Here is a 25,890-nt window from a genome sequence, read left to right on the forward strand (position 1 = left end):
CGCCCGCGCGGAGGGGGGGCGGCGGCCATCTTGTTGCCGTTGGACCTAGGGCGGGCGAGGCCGGCGGCGGCGATGAGCGCGGAAGCGGCGGACCGGGAGGCCGCCACCTCCAGCCGGCCCTGCACGCCGCCGCAGACCTCCTGGTTCGAGTTCCTGCTGGAGGAGGCGCTGCTGGAGCAGCACCTGCAGAAGCCCTCTCCCGGTGCGTGCGGCCCGGCCCTGCCGGCGGCCACCTCCCCTGGGGCGCGGCCCGGCGTCGCTGCCCGGCTCCCCCGCGGGCCCCGGGGAAGAACCGCTCGCTCGTTTCCCCGCGGGCCCCTTCCCTCAGGGCTGCGGCACGCCGCTCGGTCGCTGCCTCCGCCTTCCCGGGGCCTGCTGCTGGTGCTGCCGGCCGCGCACCGGCGCCGCCTCCCGCGCTGCCCTCCTCAGGGAGGCACCGGGGGCTTCGCTACTGCGGCGCCGGTGACGCGGTGGGAGGCGAGCCCTCGCCCGGGAGCAGGCCCGGGGCGGCCCCGGGTCTGGGGGCGGCGCGGTGCGGAGGGCGAGGCGGGGACGGCGGGCCCAGCGCGGCGTTAGCAAGCGCAAATGTGTTTGTCTCGTTTTGCGTTAACTTTCCTGTTTAATAACGTAATTTCTCTATCTTTCCTGCGTGGTGGATCACTTCTCCTTTCGCATATGTGAATTTTGTTTGTGGAAATGCTACAATTTGTTTATTTTTATAATGTGAAGTGCTCTTTGTCGAAATCGTTACAATTTGCAGCTGTTTTACCCCCGTGAAAGTCTTGCTAGCGCCAGGAACTAGAGTCCTAAAGGTTCAGCACCGAAATTGCTCTGTCATCTTTGACCTGGAATGAATAGGAACCTAGTCTGATGTATTGTAAGAAAGTGACCTTATTTAAAAGTAGCAGATCTTTTGACAATCATAAGTGGGAATCGCCTTTTCCAGTACCAGAGTTCCACAGGCAGGTGGAGGAAACGGGAAAAGCTGGGACAGTATTGCCTCTACAAGAAGTAAATTTAAGTATAGTCAGCCTTTATCTTTGTGCTTAGATCTCACACTGCTATTTTACGATTTTAAATAATAATTAATACTAGTTCTACATTTCACAAAGTTCAGTGAGAGTGAAGTAGTTATGATTTGGCTTCAATTTTTCAAAGCAGCACAAAGGTACTAGAGAGACTATCTTACCGTAAGAGAGAGATTTGGGGACTTTTTTTTTGTTTAATTGGTCTGAAAGTATCTTCTAAATGTATTCAGAGGTACCAGCAGCTGCTTGTAAATATATTTTAAAATACAGAGGAATACAGAATTTAAAATACAGAAAAATACACCTAAGAGTAGGTGGATATTTTTGCAACAGCTAACTTGTGATCTCCATAGGCAACACTTATTTTCTGTAGATACAAATACAGAAAATTAATACAAAATAGAATAAATAAAAGTATTGAGAACTTGGTTATAATGGTCAAGTAAACTTGGAGGTTAAACAAAGGTATCTTAATAGTCTGATTTGGGTCGGCATAAGCAAGATACCCTTTGGGGTTAGAATCTGCCAGGTGGCAATGTCAGCTGTATAAGTGACAAGGAGATAGATCCCTGTTCCTAGCTGCAACAAGAAATTGATTTCTGGGCTTAGAAAGAATTTAGAAAGTGATTGTGTTTTGCAGATCCACCACCTGTACAGCTGATTGTCCAGTTCTTGGAACAAGCTTCAAAACCGTCAGTGAATGAACAGAACCAAGTTCAGCCACCACCCGATAACAAAAGAAACCGCATCTTAAAACTTCTTGCTCTTAAAGTTGCTGCTCATCTGAAGTGGGATTTGGATGTGTTGGAGAAAAGGTATAATCTGTAAATCTTGATGCTGAAATTACTAAACTGAAGTTGCCCGAGATCTCTATTTTAACAAATGGAAGTCTGTCTTGCTCCCTTTTCTGACAGTATCTTCTACCACTAAGAAGAGTTTTGGGTCTGACAGCTGAAATAAAGTTGGATTTCATCTGTTGAGTTAGAAAAAGGTTTTGATAAAGGCAGTATCTGTGAGCAGATCAATACTGTCTATAATTCAGATAGCAAGAGTTGTGGGCTTTAGATATTAAGATGTACATACTAAACCACATAAAGATGAATTTTAGGTTATGCTTTTCTTCAGTGGCGAGTTGCTCCATTCTGGCATGCTTAAAGTTGGAGGTATTGCTCTGGTTTTGTTCATGTGAAGAACTCTATATACCTGCAAACTAGATCACTGAACTGACTGGTTGAAATAGACAAACTCCACCTTTGCATTTTTCCTTTTAATTTTTTTAAACCAAAGAATTTCAGCTGCTGAATGCTCTGATGAGGTAGAACAGTTGGGAACTTCTTTACTCTGGCAGTGCTAAGCACATTAGGGAGGTGCACTTCAGCTGTGTAAAATCTTAGCAGGGCACTGCTTGCCCCAGTTGTAATTTGCATGGAATCATTTAGGTTGGAAGAGACCTTTAAGATCGAGTCTAACTGTAGACCTTACACTGCCAAGACCACCATTAAACCGTGTCCCTAAATGCCATGTCTACATGTCTTATTTTTAAACACCTCCAGGGGTGGTGAATCCAGCACTTCCCTGAGCAGCTTGTTCCAATGTTTGACCACCATTTGGCTGAAGAAATTTTTCCTAATATCCAATCTAAACCTCCCCTGGTGTAACTTGAGGCTGCTTCCTCTGGTCCTGTCGGGAGAAGAGACTGACAGCCACCTTGCTACAACCTCCTTTAAGGTGGTTGTAGAGGGCAATAAGGTCTCCCCTGAGCTTTCTCCTCTCCAAGCTAAACCACGCCAGTTCCCTCAGCTGCTCTTCGTAAGACCTGTGCTCCAGACCCTTCACCAGCTCTGTTGCCCTTCTCTGGGCACCTTAATGTCTTTATTGCAGTGAGTTTTCTCTGCAAGATTCTTGCAAAATTGAACCCAGTATTTGAGGTGTGGCCTCACCAGTGCCCAGGTACAGGGAAATAACCACTTCCCTAGTCCTGCTGGCCACACAGTTTCTGATACAGGCCAGGACGCTGTGGGCCCCCTTGCCCCCCCGGGCACACTGCTGGCTCATGCCCAGCCGGCCGTCACCCAGCTCCCCCAGGGCCTTCTCCCCCAGGCAGCTTCCCAGCCGCTCTGCCCCAGCCTGCAGCGCTGCCTGGGGCTGCTGTGACCCGAGGGCAGGGCCCGGCACTGAGCCTGGTTGAACCTCCTACAACTGGGCTCGGCCCATCAGTCCAGACCCCTCTGCAGAGCCTTCCTGCCCTCTGATAAAGTTACTAAACAAATCATTTGGCTTGTGGACGCCTTGGAAGAAGTTCTTCATTACATAAAAGTAACATTGGCTCTGAATATGTTACAAGTTTCTTTAAAAGAAGAAAAAAAAACCCACCCAAAAAGTCGTCTTGAGTTGATCTGAAAATATTTCTTTTTACAATGTTGCATAGATATTTTTTTTTTTTCAGAAGTGTTTTGAAAAAAATATTTTCCTTCAAATTGCTGGTAGGGCTTGTTTCTTCATGTGTACTTTTATTTGTATTCCTCACTTGTATTACAATTTATTTAGTAATGTACTATAATGAGCAGTAAAAGGGCTTGGAACCAGTGTCCTGGTTTTGGCTGGGACAGAGGCTGTCTAGAGGCTGTCTAGTACTGTGTTAGTACTGTCTAGTACAGTGCTGTGTTTTGGATTTTGTATGAGAATAACGTTGATAACACACTGATGTTTTAGTTGTTGCTAAGTAGTGCTTACTCTCAGTCTAGCACTTCAGGTTTCCCATGCTTTGCCTGTGGGGAGGTGCACAAGGAGCCGGGAGGGAGCAGAGCCAGGGCAGCTGACCCGAACTAGCCGCAGGGATATTCCATACCACAGATCATCAAGCTCAGTATATAAACTGGGGGGAGTTTGCCAGAAGGGACCAGTTATTTCTTGGGGACTGGCTGGGCATCAGTCAGTGGGTGGTGAGCAATTGTATTGTGCATAGCTTGGGGTTTTTTTCCCTTGGGTTTTATTCCTCTCTCTCTCTCTCTCTCTCTCTCTCCATTACAATTGTTGTTGTGGTTGTTGAACTGTTGACAATTTACAGTTGTTAAACTGTTCTTGCTTCAGCCCATGAGTTTTACCTTTTTCTGGTTCACCTCCTGGTTGGGGTTAAGCCACAACAATGAGATGTCATTAATTTTTACCTATGAAGTTCTTGCCACCCCCACCTTCCCCCAATATTTTTATCATCTGTTAAGCTATATCCTATTTGTCTGCCTTAGTGTTGTGAGGGAAGATTACTGCTTGCCAAAGACCTTTGCAAGATAGTGCACAACTGCAGAGAACGAACAGAAACCTTTATTGTGGTTAGCTGTGAAAATACAGCGTGGACAAAAGAATCTGGTATACAATAGGGGGTTTCTTTATATATATACCTTCAGCTTTGAAAGCAGATGTGAATGTGTACAAGAGAGCTTGCTTTATTTTAATGGCTGCTTCCCTTCTTCCAGGAGGAATTTAAATTTAAACTGACATTTATTCATGGTGTATTTCCTGTCAGTTAGTACCTTTACTTCTTAAAATGGAGGTACAATCCTGATTCAGAAATCAGTCCTACGGTATGACACTATTGGGCTGATTCTGGGTTTTGGACAAAACAATCTTGTCATCTGTGGTGGTTTTTTTGAGAAACAATATGAAGTCATTTCAACTACCAATTTAGCATCTCTGTACAGTAGCTAGAGTTCCTCTTCTGTTAACTTGTGAAGCCCAAGATTGTTTTTAATTAAGAAACTGCTCTTGTGTTTTAACGGATTATACTCAAAGGTTCAGTTATGGCATTTAAAAAGAAATAAAAATAACGGCTTGACCCAAGTTTTTTTTAAATTTCTGCTGTTACAAACATTTGAATGATGTTGTACTCTTGCCAACGAAAACAAGATTCCTGGACCTCACACAGTAAAACCAGCTTTTGTTAGTTTAAAATTACACCTTTGTAGCAGACAGGGAGACTGATACAACACAAGACCTAAAATTTGTTTAACCTGAACTCTGACTCTAGTTGCTAAATGTGTAGTTTCACTGATCGTTTTCTATGCTGGTTGCAAAGAATGCAAGTTTTTCACAAGGTCAAAGGTGCTTTGGCAGTAGCTTATCACTTTTAATTTCAAATAATGTCTAAATTAGTAATAATGTTTCAGTTGTGTTAAATTATGCCTCAAAAGCTTGGAGTGATGCAGTCCAGCCTGCATATCTTCTCATTTTATCAAGGAAGGTTCTGTCCCAGCTGAATGCATGTTTTACGTAATGCAGCTTACAGTGTTCTACAGCGCTCTATTCCAGTGCCTAGTCTTAACTTCACTGTTTGTTAGTGGATGCTGCAGAAAGGGGGATAAGCCATGACAGCATGGAGAAGTGTTCTCTTTATGTGAATGAAATGCCATTTGCAATGGAAATGTGGTTGTTTACCTTCTGGAAGTATGAGTTGGGACTACTTTGAAAACATTTCTCACCAATTGGGACCTGCTGTTATAGGTGACTGATTATTCTGGGGATGTGTCTGTGTGGAGTAAGAGTGGTGCACAGTAGTAGTTCAGCTGTGGGGGCAGCCTTCCACTTGGGCGTAACTTCTGCTGCTAACACCTGGTAACTGACCTACATACCTGAACTAGACTGCCATCTGATACAGAGCATTTCATTATGCTAAATAAACATCCTACTACCCTTACTTCCATGGGATGTTAAGTCATAATATAGTACTGAATGGTATTGTATATTATTTAAACATTCCAAAAGTGGGATTACTGTATGAAGTATCTCTTTCTTTTATTTATTTATTTTTTAATAGCTTGTCTGTTCCTGTATTGAACATGCTACTGAATGAACTTCTATGTATCAGCAAAGTTCCCCCAGGAACTAAACATGTGGATGTAGACCTCTCCAGCTTACCCCCAACCACTGCGATGGCAATACTACTCTACAACAGATGGTAAGCAACTTTAAGGCAATAATCTTAAAATCATCATCGAACAAAGCAATGTTTTCTTCTGTTCATAGAGGAGAAAGAATCTGAAAGTAATATTTTTGTGATCTGTAGGTGGGTTATAATGAGGAGCTGGGTCTGAAAAGCTATTCTACAGCTGGTTTTGTTCTCTAAAAAAATAGTCAAGGTAGTAGTTTGAACTGTCACCTTACAAAGATAAAAGTCTTGCTGTCTTTTAGCTTCTCATGGACATAAGAGCACTTCTGAAATACTAGATGTGCTCTTGAGTAGAGAATGTATTCTAATGGTGTAATGTATTTGAAGGGATAAACTGATACTTTTGAGACATGTAATCTGCTTATTACGCTTCTGAGGCTAATACCATTCTTGGCTTAATTTTCTCCTCTCTGTAGGGCCATAAGGACCATTGTTCAAAGTAGTTTTCCTGTAAAGCAAGTGAAACCTGGTCCACCTCAGTTAAATGTGTAAGTTACAAGTACAATTCATTTGAATTTCGTGTGCATTTTGTAATCAGAAATTTAATGTCTAAGTGGATTAAATCATGTTAATGACATAAATTGCTTAAAATGGCTAGTTGTAGCATGGAAAACTCACACTTATTTCAAGTATATTCTTATTTTCCTGTTAGACATGCTTGATATGTGTATGTACTTGTCTGTCGTTCCACTCTTAATGTGTTATCATCGCTGTGAATTTGTAGAAGAATGAAAAATCTGGGAGAAAGAGAGATGGTGATTTGCCTAAGTGGTATGCTTATTCTGTAGCTTAGGTTACATTTCTCACATCCTGTTTTAACTTACAGTAGCTTGTTTAATATGGTTGTTTTACTGTAGCAATTTGCCACATTATGTGTGGTAACCTGAGAAATAATAGAAGTATTTTAATTTACTTCATTAGGCAATAATTTGGAATGTGACGTCAGTATTAGTTTTGCGTTCTGAAAGTTTTGTGGCTTTAGTTACAGCCTGTCCTTGGAATTGATACTTATGTAACAAATTTCTCTGATAAAGTAGGGAGTATCTCAGTGGTACTTCTCATGTTTTTTATGTTCATTTTATACCGTAGCATTAGGCTATACTTGTTTGAGAGAGTATGTTAAATATGCTAATTAAAAATACTATTACAACTCATTTTACTATAAATCTTGTATTGTCGTATATGTATCAAAGTCTGATCCTGAATGAAAAAATTCTGTATGGGGAAATAATTTAAGAATAATTTTGCATAAGCATAATTTAAAAATGCTTTTGCATAAACACATGAACACAGTTCTGCCTCTGACACATGCTCAAGAAGATTTAAATAGTGAAGCTTCAAGAGACTTGAGGCTGTGGAAACAGATTTCTTCATGATAATTTTGCTAATACTAGCAATGTGATTTTTAAAGAAAAAAATCAATGAAAGCTTTGTAACCTCCATTTTATTGAACCACATTCTCATTCAAAACTTATCTTTTTGTTATATAATGCTGTCTTTCAGATATAGATGGTTAAGAGCAGTCAGTGGATCTGCATAATAATGTTTAAAATGTAATGAAATGAAACTTACTATGACTGAATTGTTGTGGTCTAGAACATGAAGTAAAATAACATGCAGGTTTGCTTTATAGTTGAGATCTTGACCTCTTCTGCTTATTTTCCAGGATGAACCAGATGCAGCAAGAAAAGGAACTAACGGAAAATATTTTGAAAGTGGTGAGACTTCCTGACTTCCCCCCCTGCTTATTTTTGCTTGAATTTACATGTAAATTTACAGGAAATAAACAATGGCATCACACTTTTGTTGGATTCAGTACATTTATATTATATTTGCCACTTAGCATTTGCTACAATCCCACTGTGTGCATTTTGGACGGTGTTGTCTCTGCACTCCATGTAGTATAAAATCTGTTTTGTGTGATTGAAGTATTCTTTCATCAGCCCATCGTTGGTGGCAAATGAATAGAGCAAATCTCTACAAAATCAGAGTGTGATTAGTAATTAAGACCATATCATGCTTGAGCTGCAAAATCATATGGCAGAAAAACTCAAGACTTAAAATGTTGGGTTTTTTTAAAAGCATTTAGTAGCTGACTGCTTTCTGTATGTAACTTTCAAGAGAATGCTAGTTGTGCCCAAGCGTTTCCCTTAGAGAAAAGCAAGAAAGAGCTACTTCCATAAGTAGCCTAGCTCATTTTCCTACTCTTGTACTACTTGGAATCAGTTAATTTTATTATAAGTTTTCCACAATTCTTACTTTTTCATATTTTTTCAAGTAGATGAGCATGAATGATGTTTTAACTGTTTAACCGATTTATCCTTTTTTTTTTTTTGAAATCTTGTTATTCATGTAGATGCTGGGTTTATTTCAGCGGTGAAAAAATAACTTAAGGTTTGCAATCTGATTGTTGAATAACTTAATGCTCCAAAAGTGTATAAAAAGGTGTAGGTGAAACAGAAAAATGTTTTGTTTCAATTGGAATTAAGAGTTTGATCCTGTTTCTCTGAGTACTTGAAATTGAAGTCACAGATTTCTTTGTTTTACAAGAAATACAGGAGTAGATTCTACATAGCAATGAGACAAGTGTATAAGGACAGGTTTTTGTGCTATCCTTCTGCTGTACTGGTACATTTCTAGTTTTAATTTAAACCCAGAGCTAAGCTCCATACCAAGAGGTTGATTTTTTTTGATGTGTTTGAACTATTACAGTTGAAAGAGCAAGCTGCTGATTCCATCCTGGTCCTAGAAGGAGCACTTAAATTAAACAAAGATCTTTACGTGCACACTATAAGAACTCTGGATTTATTAGCCATGGAGCCTGGTATGGTGAATGGAGAAACAGAAAGTTCCACAGCTGGACTGAAAATCAGTGCAGAGGAGATACAGTGCCAGGTAGCTTATATTCTACGCTAAAGCTTTCAGTTTGTGTCTGTTTCTTTAGAGAAAGTGTTAGATAAAATTTTTGAGATAAATTGTGGTATTTTTCTATTAAAATTTTCTGTGTTCTTTTTTAATGCAATGAGATATTACTGACTTGGTTTTTATATTTATTAGAGCTTTCTTCAACACTGTAAATATTGTTGCTTCCCCCCAACACCCACCCACCCCCATGCTACCCCCCTGGAGTAAACCGTTATATGACAAGGGCAGCTTATTGCATTCTACTGAACAATTATGGGGAAATAATTCTGTAATTTTGTCATGTCTGTGCAGAATTACTCACACTGAGATCATAGTTAAAGAACAAACAATTGAAATATATGGGGAAAGGTATGCAGTGTATGTCAGTACATTAGATACAACTGGGAGTAGTTTAAGGTACATGTAAGGTTTGAGCTGAAATACTTAATCTAAACTTAAAATGTTATATAAATATCCAAGGTAAAGTGATTTATATAAATGCTATTTGCAGGTTTGCTATGATTTGGGTGCAATCTATTTTCAACAAGGATCTACAAATGCAGCTGTTCATGAAAATGCTAAAGAGAAGTTTTTCAAAACAAAGGAGTTGATTGCCAAGGTATTGGGTGTTCTATTAGCATGTATGTTCAACTCTCGTAAAAAAAAGTTTGTCTAAATTTTGCTTCCTTCTTTAGCAATTTAATAACTGTTAATGATACACATGTTTTTTAAAGAAAATTCATGGGACTTCGACAGCAATTTTTGTTTTTTCTCATTGCCGCCTTTGTAAGTGGCTGCAGTATATTGCTGCTTTGTTCTATGTTTTGTAATGAATGTTCTCTTACACAAATGTTTTTTATCCAAGAAATGCAAGAATAATAGCTCCGGTGCTAATATTAATCGAACTGAACAGTACATTCTGTGTCTTTTGTGGTATTTTGATTGTGATGATGTGTGTTTGAGGAAAGTAACTATACAGCAAGTCATATTTTGGTTTTATCTAATCTTTTCTTGGAAATCAACTTGTACATGTTCCGACCTTTTAAATAATACAACATTTTAATTTAGAATTAAGGTATGCTTCCTTTTTTATTTTGCTTCATATTTATATTTCAGAACCTGCAAAACTCACATTTGTATTTAAATAGACTAAACGTGGTCTAAGCTGTAAAGAGCATGTATAAAAGTATACTTTTAAAAAAATGTGTACATGCACGTTCTTCTGTTGTTTTGCTGTTACTTGGGATACTGTAAGTCTCCATTTGTTCCTGAATTAAGCTTATGTTTTACAATATTTTGGCCAATAAGATTTGACTAACTCTTACTTTTCAGAATGGTTCATCATCACTTCATTTTACCATAGATGAAGAACGGTTAGCTGGGTACTGTCAAGCCTGTGGAGTTCTTACCTCATCTTCTGATGATGCATCTCAACAGGCAACTCCTTATAGTCAAATCCATAGCTGTATGAAATCTGGCAACTATCAGGTAGGGTGCTTAAATGAACTCATGTGTATTTGAGGGGTTCTTTAATCATTCCATGTAGATGATTCCGCTGGAACTGACATGGATTTTAATAAATTTGTTTGTTAACCATTAACATGCTGTTTTAGAATACACATATAAAAGAATATAACATAATTTGATACTTATTGGATGAAAATAGCTTGGATTCCGTACAATTTAAATAGATTGTTGATATATGGAGTCTTCAGGTAGAATCTAATTCTTTGGGTTTCAGGGAATGTTGCAGCTGGGATGTGCAAGTTTGTGGTATTTTGGTTTGTTGTTTTTTTTTCCTTTGATTCTCTGATGATAGAGAACTTTGTTGTTGTTTGGTCCCTTTCTGGTTGTTTAATGAATTTTAGCATTACATATGGGTGCAAGCCACTTCTTTTAGTTTGAAGATTTTTACCAGATGGAAAATTACTTTATCTGTATCTTTTGCATTATCCATTGACTATTCCAGTTGTGTTTGTGTTACAGGACGTAGTGAAGATATTTCTTGAAGATAATGTAACCCTCAGCTTACCTGTTCAGTTCAGGCAATCAGTGCTGAGAGAACTCTTCCAAAAAGCTCAACAAGGGTGAGACATTAAATAATGATCTGTTCAATGATGATGAAAAGTGATTTTCATTAGTTATGTTTTTCATGGAAAGTATACAAAATCTTCTAACAACGAATTGCTTATGTACAAGAAACTTCAGCCTGTATTTCTGTTAGTAATGGTCTAAACTACATCGTCCAACTAAGGAGCTGTGTTTCGATCTTATCTCACTGTGCCTTATGGGTAAAATTTAATGAACTTTAACACTTAATTTTACCACTTTACTGATTTTTTTTTTTATTTGTGTCATAATTTATCATACATATATATACAATGTATAACTAAGTTAATGCCTCTTTAGAGGTCTTAAAACTTGAAGTCAAAGCTGGTCAGGCTAACAATATTAAGCAGTAATATTGTAGGAGACGTACTTCATTAGGAACACTGGCAGTGTAGTTAGTTACCTGTGATTAGGAGCCTTGTGCACTGCTGAACTAGCCCAGGGCTGAAGGATTAGTGTGGTTAATACCAAAAAATGTATAATAAGCAGAGAGAATTAGGCACATTAGAAGGGCAGCTTGTGGACGGCTCCCAGTTGAGAAATGCTGAGCACATGGCTACATCCAAAATTCAGCCTTCAGTGGAGCTTAGGCACTTGAATCAGGGCTACATGAAAAGCATTTCCATATAATCATGATGATAATTCTTCTCGAAGGAAAAGTGCCTACAGTATTTCAGTTGAAAAAGTGAGAGAGGCTCAGTGAGGAAAAAGAAGTCTCGATGCTGACAGCCTCTTGTGTAAGAGCTTAATAGTTACTGAATTCAGCTTTCACTTCAGCCAGAGAGAAGTCAAATAAACATCTCTTTAATTAAGGTGATCTTAGAGGCTGTAGCTTAGCAGTGTCTAGGGGTGTTTTCATACCTGATACAGAGCGCCTTCAGGTGATGAGTGTTAGACAAGGGATGGATGAGCATGACTTTGAAATCTGCACAAGGCACACAGAGAAGGATTAAGAGAAGGAAGCCATAGGCTCTGGTTATTTGTTTTGATTTTCATCCAATGATTTTATGTTCTGAGATGCATGAATATTCCTGAAGTCTTTTGAGCTGTCAGCCATGCACTGCTCTAGTTGGAAGTTCTAGTGGTGCTCAGGCCAAAGTGGTAATGAAGCCTGCATGTGAAACAGAGCTGTGGGTGGGGAGGGAATTTTCTTTTAGAGAAAATAGGGTCCTGGGTAAACTGAAGTAGATCCTAAGTAAAATTTTTCTGAGTGCAGTCTTGAGCAGAGGCATGTGCTGCAAACTTGTCATGGGATCTGGGGCCTGGAGCTTTGCTGTGGTACCAACTCGGTGTTTGTCAGAGACATTCTGTGATCTTCAGTTTTGTGTTCATGCAGGAATGATGCTCTGGATGAAGTTTGTTTCAAAGTCTGCGTGTGCAATACAGTCTGTGATGTATTGCAGGGTCGAACAATTGATATTCAGTTTTGTCAGCTGTTCCTGAAACCCAGCAAAGAGAAAATAGACTTCCTCCTTGAGGTAAAGAAATAAGCTGAAATAGAAGGGGAATTGGTATTCAGTGAGATATCTTTCCCCACATAACTGTATTATTGTTGCAAGTAATGCTCAGATTTCTGAAGCTGAGAAAAACACATTTTAAGGTAACTTCTCAAACTGTATTCAGCTTCTTTGCAGTTAGTACAATTACACTCTGTGGTCAGTCTTGCCTCTGTTCATAGCTGCATTGCCGTCTGTTGGGGAGGAACCAGTGTTGACCTGTTGCTTCAGCTTGGATTTGAAAGTGCTGCTATTAATATCTTTAAGTGATATAGAGATATTGTTGAATGCTTGTTTTCAAAGAACAAAGAAACAAATTCTCTGTGTGAGAGAGAGAGCTTAGAAAAGTAAGTGTGTGTTGATATGGACCACTTCTGCTTACCAGCTTTGTTGTAGAAATTAGCTGTCATGAAATGATCCTGAAGTTACTGTATATGTGAGACCTAAACTGTTACTCTCAGTGAAGTTTTTTAGGAAACTTATTACTCGGACTAAACTTAATCCTTTGGTTGCTTTGCTGTTATTTTCATATCTCCTTTTCTTCATTTGAACCTTGTCTTTTGCTTGTCTCTTCAATCATGTGGCAAGAATTGATTGACAGTACTCTGTACTTCAGAGGAAGTAAAAGCTGTTCCATCAGCTGCTTGCATTAGGACTTAAAATGTATTTCTCAAAAAAAAGTTTCATGCTGGCAATTAAATTCACCTATTTAGTTCTTTCAAGTGCTGTTTTATTAAAAAAAAAAAACCAAACCCCGTTACTTTTGTGAATTTTTCAGTTTTGCAGTTAGAAATGCTTGTTCTTTTTAAACTCATGTAAAAGGGCTTTGTGATGTGCTTAATGATCTGGTGAGGCTGACTGATACTGTGGCACTCTGTTTCAGCTCACCCAAGTATCAAAGGAATAGGAAAAGGAGTATAAATTGTGTCTGGGGGAAGATCACAGTTATCTGAAACACCCTGTCTTGTATACAGGTTGAAAGAACCTGATCCATCTGTGATGGCTACAGTGTTTATCAGATAACTTTGTTGCCTCCCTTGAGAGAGAGTGTTACAGGCTGATCCTAATAGTCAGAAGACTGGGCAGTAACACTGTTTGTAACTAAATATTTAAAAGTTCTAACAGGCTGCTTAATTACTATCTGCTTTCTTTCTCAGGTTTGTTCAAGATCAATAAACTTGGAAGATGCTTCTGAAGCACTGAAGAGAAAAATGGCAGCATTTCTGAAGTTTGTACCCATATTAAGATAACATGAATTTACACTTTCACAAATGTTTTGAGAACTTACAACTGGAAAAATAAGCAGCTTCTTCCTGCTCATGTATTAACTTTTTTATTTGTTTAGAAACTTGTGTTTGGGTTTGGAAGATCTTCAGCTTGTCTTTATGATTTCATCTCATGAGCTGTTCATAAAACTGCTGAAAGATGATGAACGGAAGCTGCTCATTGATCAAATGAGGAAGAGATCTCCTCGAATCAACCTGTGTACAAAACCAGTGACTTCTTTTTATGATATCCCAGGTAATTTTCATTGGCAGTTGATTTGAACAAAATCTGTCTGTGACAGCCATTCCCAGAACGGCCGCCCTGTCTCAGGACTTACACCAGCGCTAATGCTTGTGAGACTGTGTGGCGAGCTGGTCCAGGAGTACCATCTGGATGAAGTTTTAAACCTACCAAAGTGAAACACAGATTTTTTTCGGCCAGTTCATTTCCCAGACATAGCTGGCTGGCTGTGCAACTGCACAAGTCAAAGCTAACATAAGAGCTGCCAGATGGTGACTGGGGCTGGAAAGAACTTACCTTGTCAGCTCTAATACAGTCTTGCATTGATTTAAATGAGTTGTGAAAATGCATATTTTCACTAAAGCAGTATGGGAACACTTTTTGGTGCAGCTTTTGAACCTATTGCTTTATTGGAGCAAGGGTAAGGGAATACTCAGAGATGCTGGTGTGAGGAAAGGGGGCATTGCAAGCAGCCCTTTAGGTCAGGGAGCTGGGAAGCTAGTGCAAGGTGTTTGTGGAAGGGCAGGAAAGGATGCACAGGGCCTACAAAAGCATCAATGTATCTGCTGGTCTTACTGTCTTATGTTTAAAATGTTACATACTAAAGAAACATAAGCATTTACATCAAGAAGGAATGCACTGGAGACCTGAGATTGCTTTTCTTCTAGCTTCAGCAAGTGTCAATATTGGCCAGCTTGAACATCAGCTCATATTGTCAGTAGATCCTTGGAGGATTCGCCAGATCTTAATTGAGTTACATGGTATGACTTCAGAACGCCAATTCTGGACAGTTTCTAATAAGGTAATTTATTTAATGTGGTCATTGTGAGCATTGGCATAGATCTTCAGTGTGAGGGTTTTTTTTTTCCCTCTGCATAATGGAGGTTTAGTAAGAATGATGATACCTATCTAAACTCACATTCTCTATGAAAACTGTTACAATAAAACGTATAAACTTTTGTTTTAAGGAACTACTGGCTGTTATCACAAACTTTCCTTGTGAGAAAACAAACTTCTGTAGCTTTCGCTTTCAGTGTTCTGACTAGTTAGCAATATTATTTTAGTTTAAATTCCTGTCACTAAAAGCTCGGAGCAGTAGAGAGGAAGAGATTTTCCTTTTTTATGTAATGATTTCTTGTCTTTTTGGGGGGTTTGTTCTTGCTTTCCCCCCCCTCCCAGTTGTTGCATATTCAGAGTATGAACAAAGTAGGTGAGCTCGCAATTTTATTGTACTTCTATATGAGCCATATATTACTTTGGATTAGATATAAAACTGAAAGAGTTGACATTTAATTGGCAATAATTTTCAATATTTGAGTTTTGTTTATGTTTTAAGCAGTGATGTGAATTCTGAAACCTCTTTCTGTGCAAATGTCCTATGTATTTCTCTCCCAGTGGGAAGTACCAAATGTTTACGGCAATGTTATTTTAGGAATCAAAGACAGTCTGACTAGGGATTTGGTCTACATCCTTATGGCAAAGGGATTACACTGCTGTACAATTAAGGTGAGCAAACCATCTGAAGTTACTGGTGAGTTGGTTTGGACAATTGAATTGTAACAACACTGAAAATATGGGAAGCCTTTTTTGAGAAAAGGAATTGAAGAATTAAGGGGCAAGGGAGATGCCATACACAAACTCTGTGTGTCATATAAGGGTTAAATATTTCTGTCTCACAAAGTTCCATCAGTAGAGCGAGGACCATGGCTTTCCAGTGAGTTGGGCCCAGAGTTAATTTCATTCATACAATGTTTTGGTTATGATTACTAAATCACGTTGATTCTAAACCCAGCAGTGATTTGACTTAACTGATACTAAATGCTGTTCTTTTGGCTGTTTTACGTAAGGAATTAACTGGAATGCCGATTTATTTTCCTCGTAATTGACAATATCAATAGTTTGCTGAACTAAAGCCAAACTGCACCTAATATGCAGTAGTTATTTCTGATATTTTTTTGCTTAAGCTTGTTGCTTTGTTTGAAAAATCTGGAACTGTTGGAACTGTTAAACTTAATAGCAAGTCCAAAGGACTCAAAAATATAAATGGTAATTGTGAGATGCTTGAGCAGTGCTAACTATAACGGATGTCAAGGCTGGTTCAGCCAGGATAGAGCTAAACAGCACTTTGACTCTTAGTCTTTTCTCTTACGAATCTGTTAGGAATCATTAAAGCATATCCTTTTAATTGCAGGATTTTGTCCATGCAAAACAGCTTTTTGCTGCTTGCTTGGAACTCGTGACAGAGTTTTCTCCAAAACTCCGTCAAGTCATGCTGAATGAAATGCTGCTTTTGGACATTTATACTCATGAAGCTGGAGCTGGTGTTTCTGGAGAACGTCCTCCTTCTGATCTTATAAGCAGAGTCAGAGGATACTTAGAAATGAGAGTACCCGGTAAGTACACTGCAGTCTTTCCTGGGATGCAGTAAAGCACAAAATTTGAGAAAAAGGGAAATAAACCCAACTTCGTATTGTAGGTTTACCATTTAGGTGTATAATTGGAAAAAACAATCATGAAGTTTAACGCTGGTTTTAGTGAGTCTCTAGGAGTTCAGTTAGTTTTTAGAAGTTGTAAATGAGAACAGCAGCATCATGATGCCTACATATTACTGAACACTGACAGTTTCTGCTTCGTGCCACTGGAAGGACTTGAACAGGATAAATATGTCTGCGTTTTTACCTGAAAAGTTTCGCTAGTTGTTAAAGCAGTCTGCATGTTTTCATGCTGAGGGAGTAACATAGTACTGTTGTGGTTAGAGGAAGCTGTTGTTGCTCCTAATTTTCAGAGGTAAGATCGCTTGTAGGGCTAAGCATCGTGATCTTTTGCACTATGGAACAGCAGTGGCTAGTTAGAGGACATGGGTTTTGCTTGTTTTCATAAGCAGTGTTTTCTTAAAAAAACAGTTAAGCAAAGAACCTCTTTTCTTCCAGATATTCCTCTTCGACAAGTTATAGCTGAAGAATGTGTTGCCTTCCTGTTAAACTGGTGTGAGAATGAATATTTGACCATGCAAGTTCCATTACCTCTGGTTCAAACTAACCCTTATGTGAAGGTAACGGGTGCTCAGTCTCAAAGCCTTGTCAAGCTGTAATTGACTCTTCCTGTTGAGGTCTTTTGTACTTTTAAAAGTATGTACCCTTCTCTCTCAAGAGTGTCAGGGTTTGTGGCTATAGTGAATTCAGTCTGGTGTAGAAGACAGCAGGGCTAAGCAGCAAGTGGTTTGACGGTTGACAAAAGACGTGGAGGCTGTGCTGCAAGGACAGATGAAAGAAACTGCATCTCAGCCCTTTTGTTGGCTGCTAGCTGAGGTTGGTTCCATAAGCAGCAGTCACGTGTGGTTATGATCCATAAGCTGATGGAAACCCTGCAGCACTTCCATAAAGGACTCTCCTCTGGGCTGGAACTCGGCCTAGATTCATGTAGGAGGTATGAGAAGCGTGCAGGTCTCAGGCTTCATGTCTGGTGTTTTTTCTGTTCCTAAGACACTTGTTTTCCAAATGCACTATAACGGTTCCATCTTTTAACCCAACACCAGCGCTGAATTTCTGGAGACACTCAAGCACTGCCTTTTTTAAAAAAACTTTGCTCTTAAAATGGTTTTACAGCAATGTTTCTGCTTCAGAGTCAGGCAGTGAAGCTGAATGCAGATCACATTACAAGACAGATTAATTTTTGGCCTGCTCTGCTTACTTGTGGTATTTCCTAATTTCCATTTTGAGTTTCAGCTTTTCTGTGTAGCAGAGGGAGCCAGCTTCAGTTCAGATTAATTATTATATGAAAGTTAAGGGAGTTCTAGGGAGCCGGTCTTTGTAAAACTATATTTTATGGGCCTTAGGTGTTTTATGCAGTGTGTTTAAGTCAGAGCGCAAAGCTTGTTTTATGGACCCTATAGTAATGAAATATACCCTAAGGAAACTAATAAAGAGAACAATCCTCTGTTTAATTCCTGTCTTCCAGGTTTCTCATCGATGTCCTTTGCTGAGTTCAGTCACATTGCTTTGTGGTTTCTAACTTAAAATCACTTGTTTAGCCATTATAAGTGCCAGTAGTTCCTTTGCTGTAGTCAATGTTCAGAGAAACTGTAGCTACTGTATTTTTTCTGTTGCATTGCATAGCTGGGGCAGTTGCTGGCTGCTACCTGCAAAGAACTTCCGGGTCCCAAAGAAAGTAGACGGACAGCTAAAGACCTTTGGGAAGTCGTCGTACAAATCTGCAGTGTATCCAACCAGCACAAGCGGGGGAATGATGGCAGAGTGAGTTTGATAAAACACAGGGAGTCTACACTGGGCATTATGTACAGGTATGGGGGTTTTATTACATTATTTTTAAAGATTGATTGAATTGTATATTTGACCCCATGTTCCCTTGAGAAATTGCCTGGATTCCACTGTCAGAGCGGTGACAGCAGCTAAAGATCTTTTCTGAGTAAACATCCAATACCACCAGTGGGCAGATTATTAGTGGTGATGTGTTGACTTTCATGTGCAGAGAGAGAAAAGGAGTGTGTGGGATTCAGGTCAATGTACAGACACCAAAGCATGTATGCGTGTGCTCCCATTACAATAGGTGTACATCTCCCAGTAAAGTCAATGGCATCTAGAGGGCAGTTTAGCTCACCGACCGGGGGCTGTCGGCTTCATACTGAGTGGAATTGCTTTGCAGTCTCCATTGAGTCTATCAGTTAGCTACTTTTATAACCGTATTGAACACCTAGCTCACAGCATGTGTCTATACTTAATTTAGCTTTCTGAATCTAAAGACTTTATTCAGTCTTGAAATGAAGTTCTAGTTCAGTTGAGCTTCTAGGGAGAGGGAAAGGAAGAAAATACTCTTGACTGGGGTAATTTCAGCCAGTCTTAGCCTTAACTGACTGATAGATTGATTGATTTGGGACTCTGATATGTCCACTCAGTGTTTTCAGCCTGATTATAAGTTGCCCATTAGAGTAAATTCTGGAATGTATGATTATATTGAACAACTTTCTATGTTAAAAACTTGGGAAAGGTGCCCCTGTCAAATTATTGACTGTTTCTTTGCCTTCTTTGAGCTAATCAGGTTAATGTGTGCCTAAAGACCAGCTGCTTTCGCTTCCACTGCTGTGGGATGGATGTAAGGGGGGAACGTGCTTGCTGTAGGTTTCAGCTGTACGCTCTGGCAAGGCAAAGGAAGCAGTACAGGTGTACTCTAGCTTACTGAACCTTTTCTGACACCTCTGACCCAAACAGCAAAGGACAGTGGCCCTGTTGTTGTTATGGAAAAGGGGCAGTGAAACCTTTCCTAAACAGGCTGTGCTTGTCTAGGTTGTCTTGTGGTGACAACTTCTGATGTGGCATGACAAGGAATCAATGTACATTATAAACGATCACTGTGTACCCTCTTCTGTAAGCCTGTAGGTCATTGTTGGAGCCCTAGCTTGGAGAATTACAGTACAGTTCAGTTGCTTTCCCTTTTAAGAGTCAATGGTTGACTTAACTACATAGTGATTTTCATGCCCTTTGTAGCTTTGTGGAATAATAGATACCTTTTATTTAACCTATTTTAAATATAAAAGTAACACTTGCTAGTGACTATATTAAAAGTGAATGACCTGCTTGAGTGTTTTCACTTCTATACCCTGCATTTGTAAACTTACAGGTGAAGGGGTATTTTGACAGGTGAAGAAATTGCTTTACTGACTCTTGTTTCCAGTGTATTAAGTTTGCATATATTCCTTGTTGTGGATGATTGTGTATTTGTGTCCCTAATTTAGGAGTGAATTGCTGTCCTTCATCAAAAAGCTTCGGGTAAGTTATAGTGGTCTTGAGAATGTGTTTGCAACCAGAACTTCTTTTCGATACAGTGTTTTTCTGGATTTTTCCTGTTAAATTCCAGAAAATCAGACAGCTATATAGGTGGTTGGTATGGCTGAAAAACTTCTGGATTTGCTATACCTGCCATACAGCAGTGTGGAACAGCTTCTAAAAAAAAAAAGCCCCAATCTTACCCTGAATTCTGACAATGGAGATCTGTTAACATTAAGAGTATGTGTATTGCAGCTGTCATGAAGCAAAGCATTACCTTTTGGAGGGAGGGGGAAGGTGCTATTTGCATCATAACTAAGCAGCGGAAGTAAGAGGATGGGAAATTGTTTATAGCTTGTGGGTTTGTAAATGCATGGAAAGTTGTAGCATACCTAGCTTAAGTTTAATGTTAGGCAGTAGCCACAGAAGCAACATAAGGATGTGCAAAACCTAAGTAAAGATTATATACAAGGAGTTAGTTGGGGAGATTGAATTAACTACTTCCTGCAGAAACTTTATCACCGTATCCTTGTGTTGCAGGTTTCTTAACAAAGTACTTAACAAAGTATTGCTCTGTTTCTATAGGAAGTTATAATGATTTTCAGAACTTCTTACATAGCTTTAAAGCTTAGGAAAGAAAATGGAGTTTTGTTAGTTCATGGGAATACTTTTTTTTTTTTTCCTTTACAGGAACCATTGGTTTTAACCACAATATTGTCCCTGTTTGTCAAACTTCATAATGTTCGGGTTAGTATATATCATAAGCATCCTACTTGGCTTTCTTGAAATGTTTATCTTTGTAATTTCTTTTACCATCTCTCTTCTCTTAGGAAGATATTGTGAATGATATTGCAGCAGAGCACATTTCCATCTGGCCCTCATCCATCCCCAAGTAAGATGATAATTAAAAATACAATTTTCAAAGTACATGTTTTCATAGTGGGTTTGGTTCCAGTTAGTTACTGTGCGTTAGTGTGACTCCTCCGTGTAAGGGCATTGCTGACCCCCATTCTGTTTGTGAGCAGACTGGTCTGATTGCATGGAGGTTTGTGTTCCTAATCTGATGGTCCTGATGGAGGTGTGGGTACAAGAAACTGAGGGTTTACGTGAACTACATAATACTCTAATAGGAAATAACTTTTTTTTTTTTAGGGGTGTGGTGAATAATAGCCAAAATCCTACATGGCGTATGGTATCCATTGTTTTGTTCTGGCTGGATTGAACTGTAGTTCTCCAGTGAAGTTTAGATGCTCTGTGGGACTAGAACCTCACTGGTCTAGATTCCCTGTATGCTTCGGGAGAGATGACTCTCGTGAGGGAGAGTGTGTGTAATGCTTAGTGTGGTTAGTCTGTCTTTAATTGGTCTGATTGAATAGTCTCATTGTTACTGGTACAGACTTCAGTGTATAAGGTCAAGCAGAAGACAGTTGTTTTCAGTGTTGCCAAAATTTAGCAGTAGGGTGAGAAAAAACATGTTTAGAAAAAATGGAGATTCCACATGAACTTTGGGAGAGGCTGCCCAAGCAATGTGCCAAACCATTCCCAGCTTTTCCTTCCAGGCTGGTTCCACAGGTTTCCAGATTGTTGTCTGTGGCTATTCATGCGGATGCTGTGAAAAATTTGTAGTGGTTTCAGGTGTTGTCTTCAAACTTCTCGAAACTGAGAACGTATGTTGTTGCACAGATCCCTTTTCTGGTGTCAGCCACAGGACTTTTTGTCCAAGTCTGTGAGAGGTGTGTTTGTTCTGTCAGACTTGCTCCATTGACACAATTCAACAGTAGTCTTAGGCAACGCTGAATCTTCCCTGGAGTTATTTCTGCCTGACACAATGCAAGTGCTTAGGACTTAAACTAGATGGGAAATGAGATTAGTGTTTAAAAAAACCAAAACAATCATTTAGGAATTGTTTTTCTTCTTTATTTCCTTTAGTCTTCAATCGGTGGACTTTGAAGCTGTGGCTGTTACAGTAAAAGAGCTGGTCAGCTATGCATTGACTATCAACGCAAACAACCACTTCTGGTTAATTATTCAGGCAGATATTTATTTTGGTAAGTGAAACCAATGTCTATTTTTAGCACGTCTGTAGCACTACTGGGGTACCTTACTTCTCTAAGATTTGCTTGACATAACCCTCCTTGTATTTCCTCTTAGGAAAAGAAGCTCAGGTGATGAGTTTAAAATCTTTAGATGCAAATAGTGTAGGTGAATTTGTCTTGGAGGTTGTCTAAGCCTACAGACAGACTGAGCTTTCTATGGGTCATGTGGACTGGCTTTTAGGGTAAGGGAAACTTTAAGAGTCATCGTTAACTTCACTTTTTTAGTGTAATTGGTCCTTGAGTGGTATAATTACGCAACCCCCTAACATTCAAATCTTTTAAGTGAACAAAAACTTGTGTGAATAGTGCTTGCTTTTAAAAGTGGAGATGGGCTTCACTGGAGCAGGTGATGAGCAGAGTGGAGAGGATCTGTATTTTATCTGGGGAGGTATCTAGGATTTGTAAATGAGGAAGCGTAAACTCCTGGTCTGGCATTGGCTGAGATGTCATTCTGTCCTGCCCCGCCACTCCCCCAGTACTTACCCTTGCTCCTCAGCTGGGAGCAGTCAGCAGAATTGGCACGTACAGCAGCACACACAGCGTTTCACATCCCGGGCACCACCACACACCCAGACTGTAGCAAGGCAGCAGCTACCGGGGCAAATCTTGCCCAGCCTATGTGATACTACGCTTTGTAAAGTTATCCCCCAGTCTAGAGTCAGTTCGTGGGGCTTACCTCATAGTGCGAGTGAAGAGACTGCAGAGCGGTAGGTGCTGAAGAATGAGCTTTCAGAAGCTAGCCAGACAAGTACAGTACTACCTGGTGTATGTGCTAGAGAAGGACATGGCTGTACCCGTGCTCAAAGGTAGCTGGGCATTTCCTCCACTCAGATTATTTGTTGAGAGCACTCTAGTGACATTTGGCATTTAAGGCAGATTGTTCTTTTCTGGCAGTAAAAGAGGGTATAGCTGTGCCTCTGCCGTCTACGTGCTGCTGTTCTGGGCTGCTACGGGAGGCAAGGTGTGTGTTCCCAGATCTGGTTTTTGGACTGGAAGGATGTCTGTGGTGTGCAGTAAGATGGGCAGAAATCCAAAGGAGACATATTTGTCTAGAAGATGCTTTATAACCCTTGGGGTGAAGGGAGGGGTCTTAATCCAGTGTTTAGCGCTGTCACCTTGTATATAGGAGAGCGATTCAAGGTTCTAAACCGGCAGTATTTACTGCTGGCCCCGGGTAGAACAGTGCCCCAGCAGGAGGGCATTTCTGTAGGGAGCTGTAGGGAGCCTCAGAAGCTGGTACTGGAAGAGCAAGGGTTGGAGCGTGCCTGGTATGTGTCAGGTCTGTATTTCAGGAACAAAGTGGCCAAGCAGCCTGCTCTCACCAGAGAGCGTTGTTCAGTAAGAACTTACTGAGAGTAGAACTAGTGCTTAACCACGAGATGTGTGTGGTGGTGTCAGCTGGCTCCCTGTAACCCATACCCACTAAACCGTGTCACTACCACCCGTGTGCTACACTCGATGAAGGCAAACTGCTTTTCCACTCATAAGCTTGATGGATTTAAGATCAACTATCTGAAGAATAAAAAGTAATTCTCAAAAGGCACAGCTTTGCCCGTGTTACTAGTTTTCCCAGTTGTGTAGTTTTCTATGACTGTTTTACCACCTCCTGTGTTTGTGCTTTTTTAAACAGTGATATGCAAGTCACTTTCCCAGTAGAATTCAGCTATGAAATATATGTGTCTGAATAATTCTATAAACAACTGATCTGAGTCTTAGAAATACCTGCTATGTTTACTTTTAAGGCCTTATTTTGTGTTTTTTCCATTGCAGCAACAAATCAGTATTCAGCAGCCCTTCACTATTATCTACAGGCAGGAGCTGTATGCTCAGACTTCTTTAATAAGATGGTGCCACCAGATGTATACACAGACCAGGTGAGTTAAAATGGGGTTTAGATGTACAGAAATATCTCTTTAGATTCAGTCAACGTCCTAATTTTATATAGAGACAAAACTGCTCAACGCATCTGCGTTCCCGTAGCCTGTAAGGTTTTATATCTTGATGCATTGAGGGATATGAATCATCATAGATCCATTTTTCTTTGCTTGTTGCTTGAAGCCCGTAGAAAATCTGAAGCTTCTCCTTTGCTGAAGCACAGGCTTTCTCTCTTAGTTCATATAGCCTGAACGTGCTGAGCTACCAGCGAGGAGAGCGCTGGCACTGGGCTCCAGTGCAGTAGTGAGCAGATGAAAAAGCTTCAGAGCGCACACATCACGGTGTGGTGTGGGGATCCCCCAGCTCCACCAGGCTGTGCAGGGCCGGGCAGGCAGACAGCTCAGAATGGCAGTAGCTGTTTAGCTGATCCCTTGTATTTGAAAAAAAAAAAAAAGGGGGGGGGGGGGAGGGGGGAATTGCTGTTTGTGTTCCAATACTGTCATTTCAAAACTTGTGGTTTAACTATCCTGTAGGTGATAAAAAGAATGATCAAGTGTTGTTCTTTACTCAACTGTCACACCCAGGTAAGGAGGTGAAGCATGGCATTAACTAAAACATTTGTTTATAATTACTTTGATGTTAAAAGGCAGGGGAGGAATTTTCTAAAAAGTAAAACTGAATCCAAATGCAATCAGCAATAAAGTAATTTTGTTGTTGCTTCTAGGACACTAAAAGGACTGAGATTAATGAGTAAATAAACACATACCAGGAAATGTTGTAAAAAGCAGAAATAGTCACAGGGGTTTGTTTGTCCCGGTTTTCTCTTAGGCTACAGGTTTATTTAATTTTTGGTAGAGTTGAGAAAAAGTACAGTGTCTGTGGGGCGGTGCTGGGAACCTGGCCTCGTTCCTCATGATAGCCCCATGTGGCTGTTGCAGTGGAGAATGAACAACCCCAAGAAATAATAAGCCTTATATTAGACTGACGTAACAGCTGTTAAATGCATTTGGGTTTGAGTAAATCCCCTTCTTCCCTTTAGCTGCTGCTGTTGTTGATGTTTTGGAATGAGCTGCGTATGCTCTCGAAGTTCAGGTGCTCAGAACTTGTTGTGGAAACAGGCACTTGAGTGTAGGAAGGGGGGAATTACTGAGGTCTGGTGTAGATTTTGGTCTTTGGGGAATTAATGCCGTCAGAATCACCCAGAGTCTTTCCTTACAGGTAGCCATTTTATGCCAGTTCCTCAGAGAAGTAGACTATAAAACTGCATTTAAGGCACTGCAGGAACAAAACAGGTAAATGTTGCTGCAAAGTTGATAACACATGCAGATGCTGTGTATTTAATTACCTAACCTGTACTCTTTCAGCCATGATGCCATGGATTCTTACTACGAATACATCTGGGATGTCACCATCTTGGAGTATTTGACATGTATCCTTTCAATGGAATAGCACTACAGAAGGCTCGTACCGGGTGTTTGTGGCTGGAAAAAGTCTGTTTCCTACCCCGTTCTCCTTCCTTGACTCACCCTCAGATCTCCACCACAAAAGGGGCGAGACAGACAAGCGCCAGATAGCAGTAAGTTCATGCAGGGGGCTTGGAGGCAGTGGGCTTGCCTTTAGTTACCTTGCCCTCCCTGAACCCGCCTTTGAAAAGAATGGGCGATTCTTAATAGCACCTGGATGCCAGTGTGCAGCTGTTACACCAGCGCTGAGGGGGCCATGTAATGGCAGAGCCTGAGCGGATGGCCTGTTGCTAGTGATATCTCCTCTTTTGTTTCAAGATAAAAGCCATCGGCCAGACGGAGCTGAATGCCAGCAATCCTGAGGAGGTCCTGCAGCTTGCTGCGCAGAGAAGAAAAAAGAAGTTTCTTCAAGCAATGGCAAAACTTTACTTCTAGACTAATGCTGGGCAGAACTATTATAAAATGTGCAGGAATAAAAAAAATCTTTCAAGAGTTTATTTTTTAAATTCATTTAAGTTTTTATACAACATTTACAGTCCAGAATCTTTTCTCTTTAGAAATAGAGGAAATCTTACAATAAACCCCTTATTTTTACAAACTATACAGAAGGCTGGAGGCAACTTCAGCTAGTTCCACAATGGCTTGTTTGAAGACGACCTGAATTCAAGTTTGCGAAGTTGGCATGAGTCGA

General features: G+C 40.2%; 1 protein-coding gene across 2 annotated transcripts; it reads left to right on the forward strand.

The window, feature by feature from the left end:
* Window positions 1–25,799, forward strand: INTS8 (integrator complex subunit 8). Of its 2 annotated transcripts, XM_040585862.1 has the most exons (27): window positions 1–202; window positions 1,669–1,843; window positions 5,839–5,979; window positions 6,387–6,458; window positions 7,637–7,688; window positions 8,683–8,865; window positions 9,386–9,493; window positions 10,207–10,362; window positions 10,861–10,961; window positions 12,320–12,461; window positions 13,637–13,707; window positions 13,825–14,000; window positions 14,654–14,787; window positions 15,381–15,491; window positions 16,177–16,378; window positions 16,916–17,037; window positions 18,101–18,285; window positions 19,735–19,768; window positions 20,456–20,512; window positions 20,596–20,657; window positions 21,695–21,813; window positions 23,632–23,735; window positions 24,270–24,320; window positions 24,955–25,028; window positions 25,101–25,165; window positions 25,269–25,312; window positions 25,518–25,799. In XM_040585862.1, the coding sequence occupies exons 1-27, from the start codon at window positions 73–75 to the stop codon at window positions 25,632–25,634; spliced, it is 2,988 nt and encodes a 995-aa protein (XP_040441796.1). In that variant the 5' UTR covers window positions 1–72; the 3' UTR covers window positions 25,635–25,799. The 2 variants fall into 2 exon arrangements, with proteins under 2 accessions (XP_040441796.1, XP_040441797.1); XM_040585863.1 differs by lacking the exons at window positions 24,955–25,028; window positions 25,269–25,312; window positions 25,518–25,799 and having other exon boundaries at window positions 25,101–25,171.
* Window positions 25,800–25,890: the final 91 nt, after the last annotated feature.

This window comes from Falco naumanni, chromosome 3 (assembly GCF_017639655.2).
Source record: "Falco naumanni isolate bFalNau1 chromosome 3, bFalNau1.pat, whole genome shotgun sequence".
Taxonomy (NCBI): domain Eukaryota; kingdom Metazoa; phylum Chordata; class Aves; order Falconiformes; family Falconidae; genus Falco; species Falco naumanni.

Coding starts and splice junctions, on each gene's coding strand:
- INTS8 (XM_040585862.1), top strand. CDS start 73: ATGAGCGCGGAAGCGGCGGACCGGGAGGCCGCCACCTCCAGCCGGCCC. Junction 6,459..7,636: donor GGTCCACCTCAGTTAAATGT/GTAAGTTACAAG, acceptor CTTATTTTCCAG/GATGAACCAGATGCAGCAAG. Junction 23,736..24,269: donor CAGATGTATACACAGACCAG/GTGAGTTAAAAT, acceptor ACTATCCTGTAG/GTGATAAAAAGAATGATCAA.